Source organism: Moschus berezovskii, chromosome 4, assembly GCF_049115385.1.
Source record: "Moschus berezovskii isolate FMDL1 chromosome 4, NW_MosBer_1.0, whole genome shotgun sequence".
NCBI classification, from domain to species: domain Eukaryota; kingdom Metazoa; phylum Chordata; class Mammalia; order Artiodactyla; family Moschidae; genus Moschus; species Moschus berezovskii.
Window position 1 is genome coordinate 75,353,249 of NC_142463.1, and position 15,357 is coordinate 75,368,605.

Genomic DNA, 15,357 nt, shown 5'->3' on the forward strand with positions numbered 1-15,357 from the left:
GATATAGAAAAGGGAGTCAATTTGAGTAGCCTATCGTAGTGTTTCCTCCATCTTTAACCAACGGTAAAGACGGAGCTAGTACTGCCATCCCCACTTGCTCTTTCAAGCCCCCAAATGCTAGCTCTTACTGTTGGCAGCAGATTTCTTACCAACTTTTTAATACATCTCTCAACCTGTGTTCTTTCCCATCCAGGTATTGTGAATATTTCCTACAGGTGCCCACTAATCATCAGCTGAGTGAGGTGCGAATCATGTCTTCCTCCACTTTGAACTTCAAGTGTCTGGAAGCAAAAGCCTATGTTTCAATCTGATGTCTACTTGCTTCAGAAACACTGTTTTCACTAAGCATTGGTCGTGGTTAATGGGATAAAGTTTCTCTTGGTTTGGGGTTTTGAGAGGATAAAGAGGTCTGTTAATAAAAGATAGCATTGTAAAAAAAGAAAAAAAGCTATGAAATAGTTTTTTCTTGGCTCATCTAAGTCAAGGATAGCCAAATTGGGACGTGCTTTGGAGGGAAAAGTGGAGGAGGTCTTTGGGCAGTCCTGTGGTCCAGGGAACACCTTCCGAGGTCCAGGGCAGTGGGTGTGGAGGGCTGGGTGCTAGCCCACTCACACCGCCCTGAGAGGGCAACAGGGACGTCGGGGAGGAACGGACAATAGAAACCAAGCAAGCCACGCTGCTCAGCAACAGGCCGAGGCCCAGAGCGCAGAGGGCGGAGGGCCCCAGGCGCGCGGCGGCGCGTAGGAGGCCACTGCGGCGGCGCCCCCTCCCCTGCGTCCCCGCGCCCCGCCGCTCGCCGCCCGCAGCCGGGCGCCGGCGCGCTCGGCTCTTTCCGCCGCCGCCGCTGCCACGCGCTGCCCCGTGCGCTCCGGCACCTTCGGCAATTTCCGTCGGGCTCTCGCCGCCATTTTCTCTCCGCTTGTGTGTCTCGCCGGCTGCGTGGCTCGGTTCTTGTGAGCGAAGCTTTGTTCGGTTCGGCAATGGACGGGTAGGTAACGGGGTTGGCGAGGTGGTGTGTGAGGGGAGTGGGGCCCGCCTGTGGCCCCGTCCGGGGTCGGGCAGAAACCCCTCTGGCGGCCCCTCCCAGGGCTGGGCTGCCGTTACCCAACCCCCGCCCCATCGCACACACCCCTCCCTGGGCTGCCCTCGGCGGGCTCCGGTCGAGAAAACGGGGAGAAAGCGGACTCGTAGGCTTGGCCGGCACGGGGGCGACGACCCCGGGGAAGCAGCGGGTCTTGGAGGGGCGGCGAGGGGTGGGGTGGGGGCCCCGGCACGTCTCGCCCGGCCCTTCCCCCCTCTAGGAGCCATTTCGATCCGTAACCAGGGACCCGGACCCCGGACGAGCGGTTCTGGGGGGGGCGAGCGTAGCGGCCGCAGAGCGAGGCCTGCGCTGCGGGGCGGGTGGGGGGCGGCTCCCCGCTGAGGGAAGAGCGGGCCCCCGCCCCGCGAGTCCCGGGCCTCGGCCGCGCCCGGCCCGCCCTGGCTGGGGGAGATGCCGGTGGCGGGAGCTCCGGGGAGAGCGGAGTGGGAGCCGCGGGGGAAGGGGGGCGGGGAGGCGTGCGGCGGCGGGAGGAAGGGGGAGGGCAGATGTCACACTCCTTTGTTTTCACTGGAGTCTGCTAGTGGGGGCGGGAGGCTGAAAAATGCCTCTCTGTGCGGCCTAAGAACGTTGGAGGCTTGGCAGAAGGGCCCAGAAATTAAGTCATCTCAAATACGAAGTGTTTGTGGTGGACATCAGTCACATGGGCAAAGGCCAGGAGCTGTGGCAGAAAGAAGAGCAGATAGGCAACGCAGGGCCATCTTTTCAGCTGCTTTGACCAGTTTCTGGAAAAACAAAAACAACACTTAAAAAGCCAGAACCATCTGCATCTTTGAGGCTGGCGATAGAATGCTAAGTGAGTGAGGTGAGGCAAAGGCTTCGGGAAATGATACGGGACCAGGGTTTCCCTAGTACTTAACGCTCCACACCTGAAAAGACTCTCAATAATTTAACTCATTGTTAAAGGAGGCACCCTTTAGGGCGAAATATAGCCGTATTCAGCATGTTTGGGAGCATAGGAAAACAGTATCTTTTATTGGAATCAGTGACTGTATTTGAAGGGTCAGAAGTAAAATACGAGGTTTTTTTAAGCATCTGGAGTTCGATGTTTTTTAAAGATACCAAGTACAGGTCTAATAAAAGTTAACAGACTAACGAAATTTGAGTCATCCTGGAGAAGGAAATGGCAACCCACTCCAGCATTCTTGCCTGGAGAATCCCAGGGACGGGGGAGCCTGGTGGGGTCACACAGAGTCGGACACGACTGAAGTGACTCAGTAGCAGCAGCAGAGGTTCTCTAAAGATTATTTTCTAGATGAAACAAATCCAGATTTCACTGTTTTCCCCAAATCAGTATGGAAAGAGATGGCAACATTTGTACTGAATTTCATGTTTCCTTATCCTATTAAGATTACTAAAGAGTTGAATAAAGTTTTAAATGATTAACCTAAGTGTAGCGGGACATTATGCAGGCTTTGGGGTTTTGTTCTTTTTGCTATTTGAAATTTTAAAAAAAATTACTAAAACTGTGAGTTTCCTCAGACGTTTGAAAGTCATTTCTGGAAAGCGAAGTTGATAATGTTCCACTGACCAGGTGTGTTTTCCATCTGCATTTTGAGTGGAAAATTTATGAATGATGAACTACCCTAAAAAGTTTCAGTCAAACAATGACCATTTGAAGAACTAGAGGTTGAAGCTTTTTGTTTGTTTGTTTTACAGAATTGTCACTGAGGTTGCAGTTGGCGTAAAGGTAGGAAAACAGTGTTTAAAACTAATGAAAACTGGGTTCCACGATCGTTAATGGAAACTTTCTGTTGACTTCTGAATAATATAGCTTACAAAAATTCCAGTGGAAGTACTTGTTGAATTTTTTAAATTGGTTTATATAAATAGTTTTAACCTAAATAGACAACCATAAATTTTTCTAGAAAAGCAGTCTCTGAGAATAACATTTTAAAGTATGAATGGTGTTCAAGGAATTGAAAAAGCTTTCAGACATGGCTTCTTGTAAATATAAAATGATAACCCAATTTTCTGAGGGGAAATTATGGTTTTAAATGGACAGATAAGTGATTTGACTTAAATGATATAGTATATAAGATTTTTTTTCACTCTGCTTTTCTGATATGAAGTCTGAGATATTTTTACCAGTAATAAGCTTCAATAGAAATCAGTTACCCTCATTCTTAAAGAGAATAAAGAAACTCGTTCAGGCAGTTAGCTTCAAATTTGAGTCAGAAGTTATAGAGTTGGTTTGTGTGTCTGTTAAAGAAAGTTAGTTATTATAGTAGAGATTGTTTAGAATCTTTCCTCACTTTGGCCAGAAAAACTATTCATACTTTAAACCTTAGATCTAGTGCTTAGGCCTTTCATTTCCTTGAATCCTTGTACATTTTAACCCTGGGATGTATTAAAAATTTTTGCTTGTAAACCTTTCTGCCCTGTGGGGCACGATTGTTAAATCTTTAATTTTCCAAATCTGGCAAAATGTCTTCCAAGCCTAGATCTTAGATACTTGTTGAATGCAAGACATTTACCTCCTTCAAGTGTGAGTGGTCATGAGAGGCAGTTGAGAGTCCAGTTATGCCTGACCATTCTAAATGATTTTTGGAATTCTTAAAATTTGATCAATAACAATGTGATATTCTTTAGAACACTTGGAGATATTTTGTGTTTTCTAGTTTATTTTCTAGATAGTCCTCTCTATCTAGTAAATTAAACGCTCATCCATGCTGTACTATTTTGCCTTATCTGTTAAGTTCGTGTTATGTAGATTGAGAGAGAAGTAATTAGCTTTTTGTGGGAAGTTGTATTTATTTTTATTCAGCAGTGCTATTTTCTAAATTAAGAGGGTCAGATGAGTTACCATCCAAGCATATCTTCTGGAAGTGAATTTTTAAAAAGAATATAAATGATACAAGTCTGAGTTGTCAATTACTGGATAAGGAGAAAAGGAATTCACAAAACCCAGAACAAGCAGAAAGAAATGAAGATGCTTGAAAGAGGGTGTTCAGATGTGGTTTATTGGCAGTTTTCTACATTAGTAGTTTGAAGAGGGAATGTTAGAAAATGATGCTAAAGTGGTGATTGCTTTTCTTTTTTTGTTTTTGTTTAATATAAAATTTTGATAACTGAAGTTGTATTTTTATAATCTGCTAGGATAATTAAGAACTTTTCCTTTGGCGTCAGATTTATGTGCAAGTAATTAAGCTTTCATGAAATTTAAAAAAGTAATACATGTGTGTAGTTAAAAAAAATTCAAGTGAAAAATATTTCTCCCTGATTTCCAGTCCTTTTTCTAAGGTGTAGGTAATTACGTTAAAATTTTTTTGGTGCATTTTTTTTTTTCCTGAACTTACTAGTTTACATATTACCACACATATAAACATCCTTGTTTAGTTATACAAATGGATTCATGCCATGTGTATTGGCCCATATTGTGCCTTTAAAAAAAAAAGCTTTATTGAGATATAATTTGAGATAAACCGCCTATATTTAAGGTATACAGTGTTTTGATATATATACACCTATGAATCGCTACTATCAGGATAATGAACCCCAGGAGTATCATTTTGCCCCTCTGTATTTCCTGCCTTCTGCCTTTCTTTCCCCAACCAACCTTTGATCTGCTTTCTGTCACTATAATTTAGTTTGCAGTTTTTAGAATTTTAAACAAAGAGTCATGCAGTATGTATCCTCTTTTTCCCTGGATCATTCCACTCAGCGTTATTATATTGGAATTCCACCCATGTTGTGTATCAATAGTTCATTCCTTTTTATTGCTTAGTAGTACTACATTGTACAGACATACAGCATTTTGTATATCCACGCAGCTCTTGATGGACATTTGGATTGTTTCCACTTTGGGTCTATTATAAATAAAGTTTCTGTGAACATTCCTGTGCAGGTCTTTTTGTGAACAAATGCTTTCATTTCTCTTGGGGAAATACCTATAATTAGAATGGCTAGATGGTGGCATCGCCGACTCGATGGACATGAGTTTGAGTGAACTCTGGGAATTGGTGATGGACAGGGAGGCCTGGTGTGCTGTGATTCATGGGATCGCAAAGAGTTGGACACGACTGAGCGACTGAACTGAACTGAACTGAGGTGATATAGTTAGGCAAATGTTTAACTTTTTAACAAATTGCAGTTTTCCAAAGTGGTTGAAATTTTACATTTTCTCCAGTTTACTGCTGGTGGCATCCTCCATCTGCATCCTCTCTAGTGCTTGTTACTGTTTTTTCTTAATTGTGGACAGTCTCCTGGATGTGAACTGGTAATCTCTTTGTGGTTTTAGTTTTCATTTTTCTAGTGTCTTTGGTGTTGAACATCTTTTCATGGACTTTTTTGCAAGCTGTATGTCATTGGTTAAGTCTATTTAAATGTCCACTTTTCAAATTGATTTATTTCTTTAAGTTTTGAGAAGTCTACATTCTGGTTACAAGTTCTTTATCAGATATATGGTTTACAGTATTTTCTGCACTTTTTGTTTCGATTCTCTCAACGGTGTTTTGAAAAATAGCATTTTTTAATTCTGATGAATTTACGTTTACCAGGTGTTTGTTAGTAAGGCTCATGCTGTTGGTTATATCTAAGTCGTCTTTGGGGCTTCCCTGTGGCTCAGATGGTAAAGTGTTTGCCCGCAATGCAGGAGACCCGGGTTTGATCCCTGGGTCTGGAATATCCCCTGGAGAAGGAAATGGCAACCCACTCCAGTACTCTTGCCTGAAAAACTCCATAGACTGTCTTCTGAGGAGCCTGGTAGCCGACAGTCCATGGAGTTTCAAAGAGTCGGACACGACAGCAACTTTCACACCTCAGGTCATCTTTAGGGCTTCCCTGGTGGCTCAGTGAGGGCTTCCCAGTGGATCAGGGGTAAAGAAACCACCTGCAATGCGGAAGATGCGGGTTTGATCCCTGGGTTAGGAAGATTCCCTGGAGAAGTAAATGGCAACCCACTCTCGTATTTTTCCCTGGGAAGTACCATGGACAGAGGAGCCTGGTGGGTTGCAGTCCATGTAGTCACAAGAGAGTCTGAAGTGACTTAGCGACTAAGTAACAAAAACAGGTCATCTTGTGAAACCCAGGGTCACAAAGATTTCTCCTCTGTTTTCTGATAGATTTTACAGTTTTTAGCTTTACATTTAAGTTCTTTTTAACTTTTTTTAGTATGATGCGATGTATGAATCAAGATTTTTTGGATTTGGATATGGACATTCACTTTTTTAGCATGATTTGTTGAAAGACTTTTTTTTCTGTTGAATCGGCTGTTCATCTTGGTTAAAAACAATTATGTACCTACATATGATTCTATGTCTGTACTATATTCTTTTACATTGACCCATTTTTGTCTTGGTAGCCAAAAATGTACTGTCTTAATTACTGTAGTTTTATATCACATCTTGAAATAGAGTAGAACTTTGTTCTTTTTCAAAGTTATTTTGGCTCTTCTGGGTCCTTTACATTTTCCTATGAGTCAGTTTCTACAGAAAGGCCTGCTGGAATTTAATTGAAATTAACTTGAATCAATAGAGCAATTTGGGGAAAATTAACATCTTAATGTTGAGTTTTTTCACCCATAAACACAAATTATCTTAACATTTAATTCAATCTTTTACTTTTTGGAGCAGTGTTTTTAGTTTTCTCTATACAAATTTTTTTTTTTTAAACTCAGATTTATCCTTATTTTTATTATTTTTGGTGCTATTCTAAGTAATATTTAAAACTAGAAATAAAGGTTATTTTTGCCCGTTGCTTTTGTATTTAGCACATTTGCCAGTGATTTTTTATTACAGTGCACAGCTTTTTGGTAGATGCCATCAGATTTTCTGTGTACACTGTTTATCATATTTTCTATCTGAATGTCTTTTCTTTTTCTTACCTATGGCATTTAGTTGTTCAGTCACTAAGTGTGAAAAGGCATCTAGTACATTGTTTGAATAAGGAGAGCAAACATTCTTTCTTTGTTCCTTGAAATTAAATACATAAACAACATTATTTTTTTCTTAAATGTTTGGTACAGTTCACCAGTGAAGCTGTATGGGTTTGCTGTTTTTGTGGGAAGGTTTTAAGCTACACATTCAATTTATTGAACAGATACAGGACTGTTCACAAGAACCCCACTCCAGTACTCTTGTCTGGAAAATCCCATAGATGGAGGAGCCTGGTGGGCTACAGTCTGGGGGGTTGCGAAGAATCGGAAGCGACTGAGCGACTTCATTTTCACTTTTCACTTTCATGCATTGGAGAAGGAAATGGCAACCCTCTCCAGTGTTCTTGCCTGGAGAATCCCAGGGACGGGGGAGCCTGGTGGGCTGCCGTCTATGGGGTTGCACAGAGTTGGACACGACTGAAGCCACTTAGCAGCAGCAGGACTATTCAGATTATCCTTTTCCTTTTGAGTGAGCTTTGGCAATTTTGTTTTCATAGAATTAGTCTGATTCATCAGAGTTGCTAAAGTTTTTCATCAAAGTTGGTAGGGTTGTTTGGTGTATTACATTTTTATGTTTTTAATATTTAGGGTCTATAGTGATGTCACCTCTCTCATTCCTGATATTGATAATTAGTGTCTTCTCTTTTCCCTTATCAGTCTGGTTAGAAATATTGATTTTATTAATTTAAATAGTCAGCTTTTGGCTTCATTGAGTTTTCTATGTTTTCCGTTTCCCATTTTATTGATCTCTGCTGTTTTAATGTTCTGTTTTGTATTTAGTTTGCTCTTTTCTTCTTTAATATTAAAGATGATGTAGTTGACATGGTATCTTTTCTAATACAGAGAATTAATGTTATGTTTTTTCATACAAATATTGCTTTCATCGCATCACTCAAGTTTTGACACATAAGCTTCTTTTCATTCAGTTCAGAGTACATCTACCATGTGTTTCTTTGACCCGTGGCTTATTGAGAGGTCTGTTGTTTAATTTCCAAGTACTTGGAATTTTCCATAGACCTTTTTTTTGTTGTTCCTAATTTAATTCATTGTGCCTGGAGAACATATTTTGGAAGACTTGAATCTTTGTAATTTTTTCTTATTTTATGGTTTAGGTATCATATATCCTGTTAGTTTTAATTGCTTTATAGAGAGGTGTATTCTGTTGTTGGGCGGTGTGTTCTGTGCATGTCAATTAGGTCATGCTTATTGGTAGTGTTGTTCAAGTGATGTCTTTCTATTGCTGTCTCTTACTGAAAAAATAATATTCAAATCTATATTGTGCATTCATTTGTTTTGCCTTGCATTTCTATCATTTTCACTTTATATTTTTGAAATTATAATTACATAAATGTTTAAGATTACTGTGTCCTCTTGATTCATTCACCTCTTTATACAGTGACCATTTTTATTTTTGGTAATCTTTTGCTTTAAGGTGTGCGTTTTCTAATATTAATACAGTCATCTTGGCTTTGAGTAGAGTCACATGGTATATCTTTTTCCATTGTGTTACTTTCAGATTGTTTGTATCCTTCAGTTTAAAGTGTAGTTCTTGTAGACTACAGGTGGTCAGAGTATTGGAGCTTGAGCTTGAGCTTCAGCATCAGTCCTTCCAGTGAATATTCAGGGTTCATTTTCTTTAGGATTGACTGATTTGATCTCCTTGCTGTCCAGGGACTCTGAAGAGTTTTCTCCAGCACCACAATTCAAAAGTTTCATTTCTTAAGTGCTCAGCCTTCTTTACAGTCCAACTCTCACATCTGTACATGATTACTGGAAAAACCATAGATTTGACTATATGAACCTTTGTTGACAAAGTGCTGTCTCTGCGTTTTAATGTCCTGTCTAGTTTTGTCATAGCTTTACTTCCAGTTTTACTTCAAGTAAAATTAAATTTACTTTTAATTTCATGGCTGCAGTTGTTGTCTGTGGTTATTTTGGAGCCCAGGAAAATAAAATCTGTCACTTGTTTCCACTTTTTCCCTTTCTGTTTGGCATTAAGTGGTAGGACCGGATGATATGATCTTAGTTTTTTTAATTGTTAGTTTCACGCCAACTTTTTCACTCTCCTTTTTCACCTTCATCATGAGGCTTTTATAGTTCCTCTTGGTTCTCTGCCATTAAAGTATTAGAATACCTCTCCCCTTTTGGCCTGTGTACTATTGTTATTATAACATTTCACTTCTACATGTTATAAATTCCATAGTGCATTCTTAAGTAGCCATTTATGTTTTTAAAAGACTTAAACGAGAGAAATAACCTTCTACTTTACATAGTTATTTTGTGCATTGAATACTCAGGATTCTCTGCAGAATTTCCAGAGTTCTCTTTGTGCAGCACTCTCGAATTCTGCCAACAAACTTGAGCTGCTTTGATCTTGGATTTTTGACTTTTAACTCTCAGGGAATTTTTGAAGTTCAGTCCGGTTTCCTTATTGGAGCTGGGCCTTGACCTGGACTTTCTCAAGCTGGTAAGCTGGGACAATCATGGCCTATCCTATGGTCCATCATTGCCTAGTGTCCAGTGGTCTTGAAAAACAGTGTTGTATATATTATGTGTGACTTGTTTTCCTAAGTAGGGCAGATTGGTCCATTGTTAACACTTTCTTGACCAGAAGTAGAAGTTCACTTAAAAAATTTATTTAATATGGTCTCTGCAATTATAGTTTTGTCTTCTTTGTTACATGGTTGCATCACAGTGTAGTTGCTTTACACATCACAGTTTAGTTCCACATAGACTAATATTTTGATTTAATTATTTTTGCAGTTAACATGTGAGCATATTAAAAGTCAAAGTAAAAATGCTGTGTCAAATTACAGCTAAAGAGTTTATTTAAACCACAATGCCAAAAAGATTCTTACTCATTCGTTTTCTGCAGTTGTGTATGGGAGTGCTTGTTTTTCTGCACCCTTTAACCAATTCTGAGTTTTAATGAAAATTTAGAATATTAGCTAACTTTAGGGTTAAAAAAAGCTTTGTAGTTTATATTTTGAAATAGGTGAGATTTTAAAACTTTGGCTTTCTGTTTCTGTGAACTGCCTCTTTGAATATGTGATCTATTTTAATGATTATATTGTTTGTCCAATTCTATATAAAAAGATAATTGATTCATATGCATTATAGGTACTACTTTTTCCTACAGTTTTATTATTTTTTTGATACAGTTTTGGGCATTTAGATGTTGTTGCCAACCAGGCTCCCTGGTCCATGGGGTTCTCCAGGCAAGAATACTGGAGTGGGTAGTCATTCCCTTCTCCGGGGGATTTTCCCAACCCAGGAATCGAACCCATGTCTCCTGCATTGCAGGCAGATTCTTTACCATCTGAGCCACCAGGGAAGCCCATTTGCATTATTAAGTAGTATAATTCAGCTTTTTTTCTTGTTTGATACTTAAACATTTTAAACTTAAGTTTTTTTAGAATTGTGATTACAAACTTTGAATATTAAATGTGATTGTACATGAAAAGTATTTTCCATGAACTCAGTCCTTTATTAATGTTAACCAACTTATAATACATATAGAATATCCAGTTTTTGTAGCTCTGGGGTATGTTGAAATTTCACTTTTCATTATCCCTATGAATGTTTTCTTTGATTTTAGTTCAGTTTGGTCCCTCAGTTGTGTTCGACTCTTTGTGACCCCATGGACTGTAGCACACCAGGCCTCCCTGTCCATCACTAACTCCCGGAGTTTACTCAAACTCAAGTGCATTGAGTTGGTGATGCCATCCAACCATCTCATCCTCTGCCGAGCCCTCCTTCTCCCACCTTCAATCTTTCCCAGCATCAGGTCTTTTCCAGGGAGTCAGTTCTTTGCATCAGGTGGCCAAAGTATTGGAGTTTCAGCTTCAGCATCAGTCTTTCCGATGAGTATTCAGGTCTGATTTCCTTTAGGATGGACTGGTTGGATCTCCTTGCTGTCCAAGGGACTCTAAAGAGTCTTCTCCAACACCAGAGTTCAAACATACCAATTCTTTGGCACTTAGCCTTCTTTATAGACCCCTTTTTATTTGGTTAGGTCAGTGAGACTGTGAAACAGAAAGGAAATTGGTAGATTTTAATACAAAATTTGTTGCATTTTTAAAAAAATTTTTTTAAAATTCTTTGTAATTTGTTTCAGAGGTTTATTTCTATACTCTTAACCATTTGCCTGTGTGACATTCTTGCAGAATAATGGGCCCAAGTAGTTAGCTTTTTTCAGGTTAAATTTCACTAGAATTTTGAAAGTACCAGTTGTAAACTGTTGACTGCAAAGACAGTTTAAGTTGTAATATGGGTATTTTATTCAGCATCATTGGTTTTCCTAGATAATTGCAATAAAATAGTACTAAACATAACCTTTTTTTAAAATAGTAGTTGAATATAACTGATTGATGACCAGTATTTTAACCAAAAACTGTGTTATTCGGGTTTTTAGGTTTTGAGTTTTCTTAAAATGTTACATAATGCTTGCTAGGGTATTTATATTAGAATTTCAAATTAAAGACATTTATAGTGTGTCTACTAAATGACAGCAGTATGTTAAAAACTGGTGATTCAGAGACACTAAGAATAGAATATACGTGTCTTGAGGGTAGAGACCTTACTTATTTTGTTGATTTTCCATCATCAGTAGTACATATTACATAGTACATACTCAGTATACCTAATGACTCTTGAAGGGTCTCTGGCTTCAACATGCTCATAATTTCATGAGCTACTTATCAGTAAAAAGGTCAATGCCAGTTTTATTGCTTAACATTCTTCCTTTTCCCTAGAGATCCAAAAGAACTGTATCTTCTAGGACCTCATCTAGTTAAAGACGTAAATATACCAATACAAGGTTTACGAAAATGCCCTCAGGGTACAGTAGGGAACATTAGTTGGTAGAAGCAGAGTAGATTTCATGAAATTAGTGGATTGTGAGCAGTGCATGTAAATGTTTGGGAGCAGAACTGAGCAATATATGTTGAGGGAAAGATATGTCTAAAGTTGTGTCAGTAGGCTGGCACAGATTGATAACCATTGAACAATCAGCTGAATCATTTGAAGTTTACTGCAGAGTTTGTGCGAGGGAGAGAAAATATAGGATGTCAGATAGGTAGGCAGAAAGTTTGTACTTTGTGTGGTAGGCAGTATTCCATATACCTGTTCAGTTCGGTCACTCAGTCGTGTCCGACTCTTTGCGACCCCATGGACTGCAGCATGCCAGGCTTCCCTGTCCATCGCCATCTCCCGGAGTCTACTTACACTCATGTCCATTGAGTCGGTGATGCCATCCAACCGTCTCATCCTCTGTTGTCCACTTCTCCTACCTTCAATCTTTCCCAGCATCAGGGTCTTTTCAAATGAGTCAGCTCTTCGCATCAGGTGGCTAAAGTATTGGAGTTTCAGCTTCAACATGAGTCCTTCCAATGAACATTCTGGACTGATTTCCTTTAGGATGGACTGGTTGGATCTCCTTGCAGTCCAAAGGACTCGCAAGAGTCTTTTCCAGCACCACAGTTCAAAAACATCAATTCTTCGGTGCTCAGCTATTTTTAGAGTCCAACTCGCATATCCATACATGACTACTGGAAAAACCGTATACCTCTAAGCTTCCTTATATGAAAGTAGCTCATTATTTTATTTTTAAAATGTCTCAACTGAGCTGCAAAATCCTTAGCTTTGGTATTATATGGAGCACTATGATTTAGAATCATGAGCCTCTGTAGTTAACTGTTTAGATATCTTATTTGGTTCATTTGTGTTGCTAAATTGAAAGCTAAATAGCTTTCATAATTTCGTTTTAGCTATTCATGAAGGGCTAAGGTGGCTAGGTAATCTTTTTACTTGAAAAGTAATAAAATATAACAAAAAAGTTATGGAAGAAATGTGTTTTTGAGTAATGATTCTTGTTATAGATATTGTGGTGAATTTTGAACATAGAAAAAAAGACATCGTAGTATCATAAACTGTTATTTATTTGTCACTCAGTCCAAACAGTCATCAACAAACAACCCATTGCTAAAATTTAGGCTATCCACACTCTACTTTTCTCCTTCTATGGTATTTTGAGAAAAATTCCGGGTATTTGTTTTCATTCATAAATGCTTTGGTGCGTCTCTTTTAAAGATAGAGTCAGTTCTCTGTTTCTCCTCCTCCCTCTCTGATTTAAAGAAATACAACCACAATGCACTCCCTCCAAAAGAAAAAAAACAGCAGCAGCAATTGCTTAATGTTCTCAAGTGCCAAATTTGTGTTAAGATTTCTATCTGTCTTGTAAAAGTTGTAGTATGTTTACTGGCTTTATTTTTAGTGGTACGGAAGGTTCAGGATCAAATAAGATCAATACATTCAGTAAATAAATTTCTTTCAATATGCAAATTGTCCTTTTATCCTTGTGTGGTTTTTATAATTACATTTTATTTTTGAAGAAAACCGGTTGTTGGTTGTACAGAGTTATCCATAGTCTGCATCTACTGATTGTATTCTGATGTTATAATTATTATGTTCTCCATATATGTCAGTTGGTGGATGAATCTAGAGACCATCACGTTCTCTTGATTTTTAGTAATATTTTATAAGTGGTGGAATGTTTTTCCATTAAAAGATACATGATAGCTGATTTTTTTTGCATACGTCTCTGTGATACTTTTTTCAAGAACATTCATTTTAATAACTTTGTTAAACCTGTTTATGCTCAGCATAGTCTGCTCTATAAGTATCTGTTCATCAGTATTATTAAAGGATATATATATATAAAGATGTGTATCTTGAAAGTCCAAAAAAGATGCAATATTAAGATATAATATAGGTTGGAATTATTAATGGTGAAAAAGCAATGCTTTGCCAGTGTAGGTCTTGTCAAATTAAAAACACATGATTTAGAATTAACATTGAACAAGGTAACCTCTGAGTTTCAGTTTTACAACTTTTAACAAAAGTTTTACAACTTTTAACAAAAGTTTTACAACTTTTAACAAAAGTTTTACAACTTTTAAAATAAGTTTAACGGGACCTATTTCAAAAGTTGTTTTGATTGAACAATATGTAAAAGAATTAGCATAGAATGGTACATAACTGCTAAAATGATGGTGATGCTCTTTATTATAGTTCTTTAATCTGTAAGTGAGCGAGTGAGTGAAGTCTTTGCGACCCCATGGACTTTAGCCTAGCAGGCTCCTCAGTCCATGGGATTTTCCAGGCAAGAATACTGGAGTGGGTTCCCTTTTCCTTCTTCAGACGGTCTTCCCGACCCAGGGATTGAACCCAGGTCTCCCGCATTGTAGGCAGACACATTACCGTATGAGCCACTAGGGAAGTCCTGTAAATCTGTAAATTTAAGAAGGAGCACTTTACTAGAAGTCAACTTCAAAGTTTTCATTTATTTTCTTGGAATTTTTATATATTGATTTAAGGAGCTTTTCCTTTTATTGATTCTTATGAGTTTTTATGTATTGTGAGTACTAAAGCTTTGTTGTACGAGGTATAGGTAAACTTTGTGTCTGTGGCTATGTTTTTTTAATTGATGGTTAGATTTGAAGATACTAACATTAAATTTGCTTTAGCTTTAAGAGATTTGTTTTAAATTGGTCTTTTATATAGTCTTCCAGATTTTATTTTGAACATTTAAAAATTTTGATTTTCACATTTAGTGCCTCAGTCTACCTGAAATTTAATTTTAGTGTGTTAAAAAGGTTATATGATTTTTTTCCCCTTATGGCTAACAAATTTGCTACAAACTTGATTAATTTATGTTTTTCCTACTGATCTGCAGTATTAGTTGTCGTGTTTCCACATATGTGAGAAATTTCCCTGGGCTATCTCTTCTGTTTCATTGTTTGTGACTATCCTATTGCTATCATTACATGTCTTAAGTTAATGTAGCAGCACGATAAGTCTTGGAATTTTGGTGAGTAAATTTCACTTTTCTTAAAAACTGTCCTTGGCTTTTTTTTTTCCATTTAATATATTTATATATATAAATATATGTGTGTCTGTATATACAAAATAAGATGGCTGGGTTCCATGAAGACTTTTGATTTTTGATTATAGTTGTACTAAATGTATAAAATAATTGGAGAGCATATTTCTTCTCCATGATATTTTCTTTCTTTGTAAAAGACATGCTTAATGAAGAAACTTAACGCTTTAGGCAAAAAGAAAAATAAGTCACTGGCAATTTTACCAAAGCTAATGCATTGTACTTCCCATCATTTGTCCTACATGTTGCAAGGATTTTAAACAGCTTATGTGTAAGGCATGAGGAAAGAGAGGCTTTTTTAGACAAATAGTTTGATTTCTTCCAAAGTTATTTTTCAGATTTATTTCTTTTTAATTGGAGGATAATTGCCTCTCGATATGAATCAGCCATAGGTATACTTATGTCCCCTCCCTCTTGATCCTTGGCTCCCACCTCTCATCA

At 38.2% G+C, this 15,357-nt stretch overlaps 1 protein-coding gene across 4 annotated transcripts in view; it reads left to right on the plus strand.

Moving 5' to 3' along the window:
* Window positions 1-860: 860 nt before the first annotated feature.
* Window positions 861-15,357, plus strand: part of PTBP2 (polypyrimidine tract binding protein 2) — an 87,839-nt gene continuing 73,342 nt past the window's right edge. For all 4 annotated transcript variants that reach the window (XM_055401482.2, XM_055401478.2, XM_055401479.2 and 1 more), the window contains exons 1-2: window positions 861-988; window positions 2,759-2,789. In XM_055401482.2, the coding sequence (XP_055257457.1) occupies window positions 981-988; window positions 2,759-2,789 (39 nt within the window). In that variant the 5' untranslated portion in view covers window positions 861-980. The remainder of the gene's footprint in view (window positions 989-2,758; window positions 2,790-15,357) is intronic.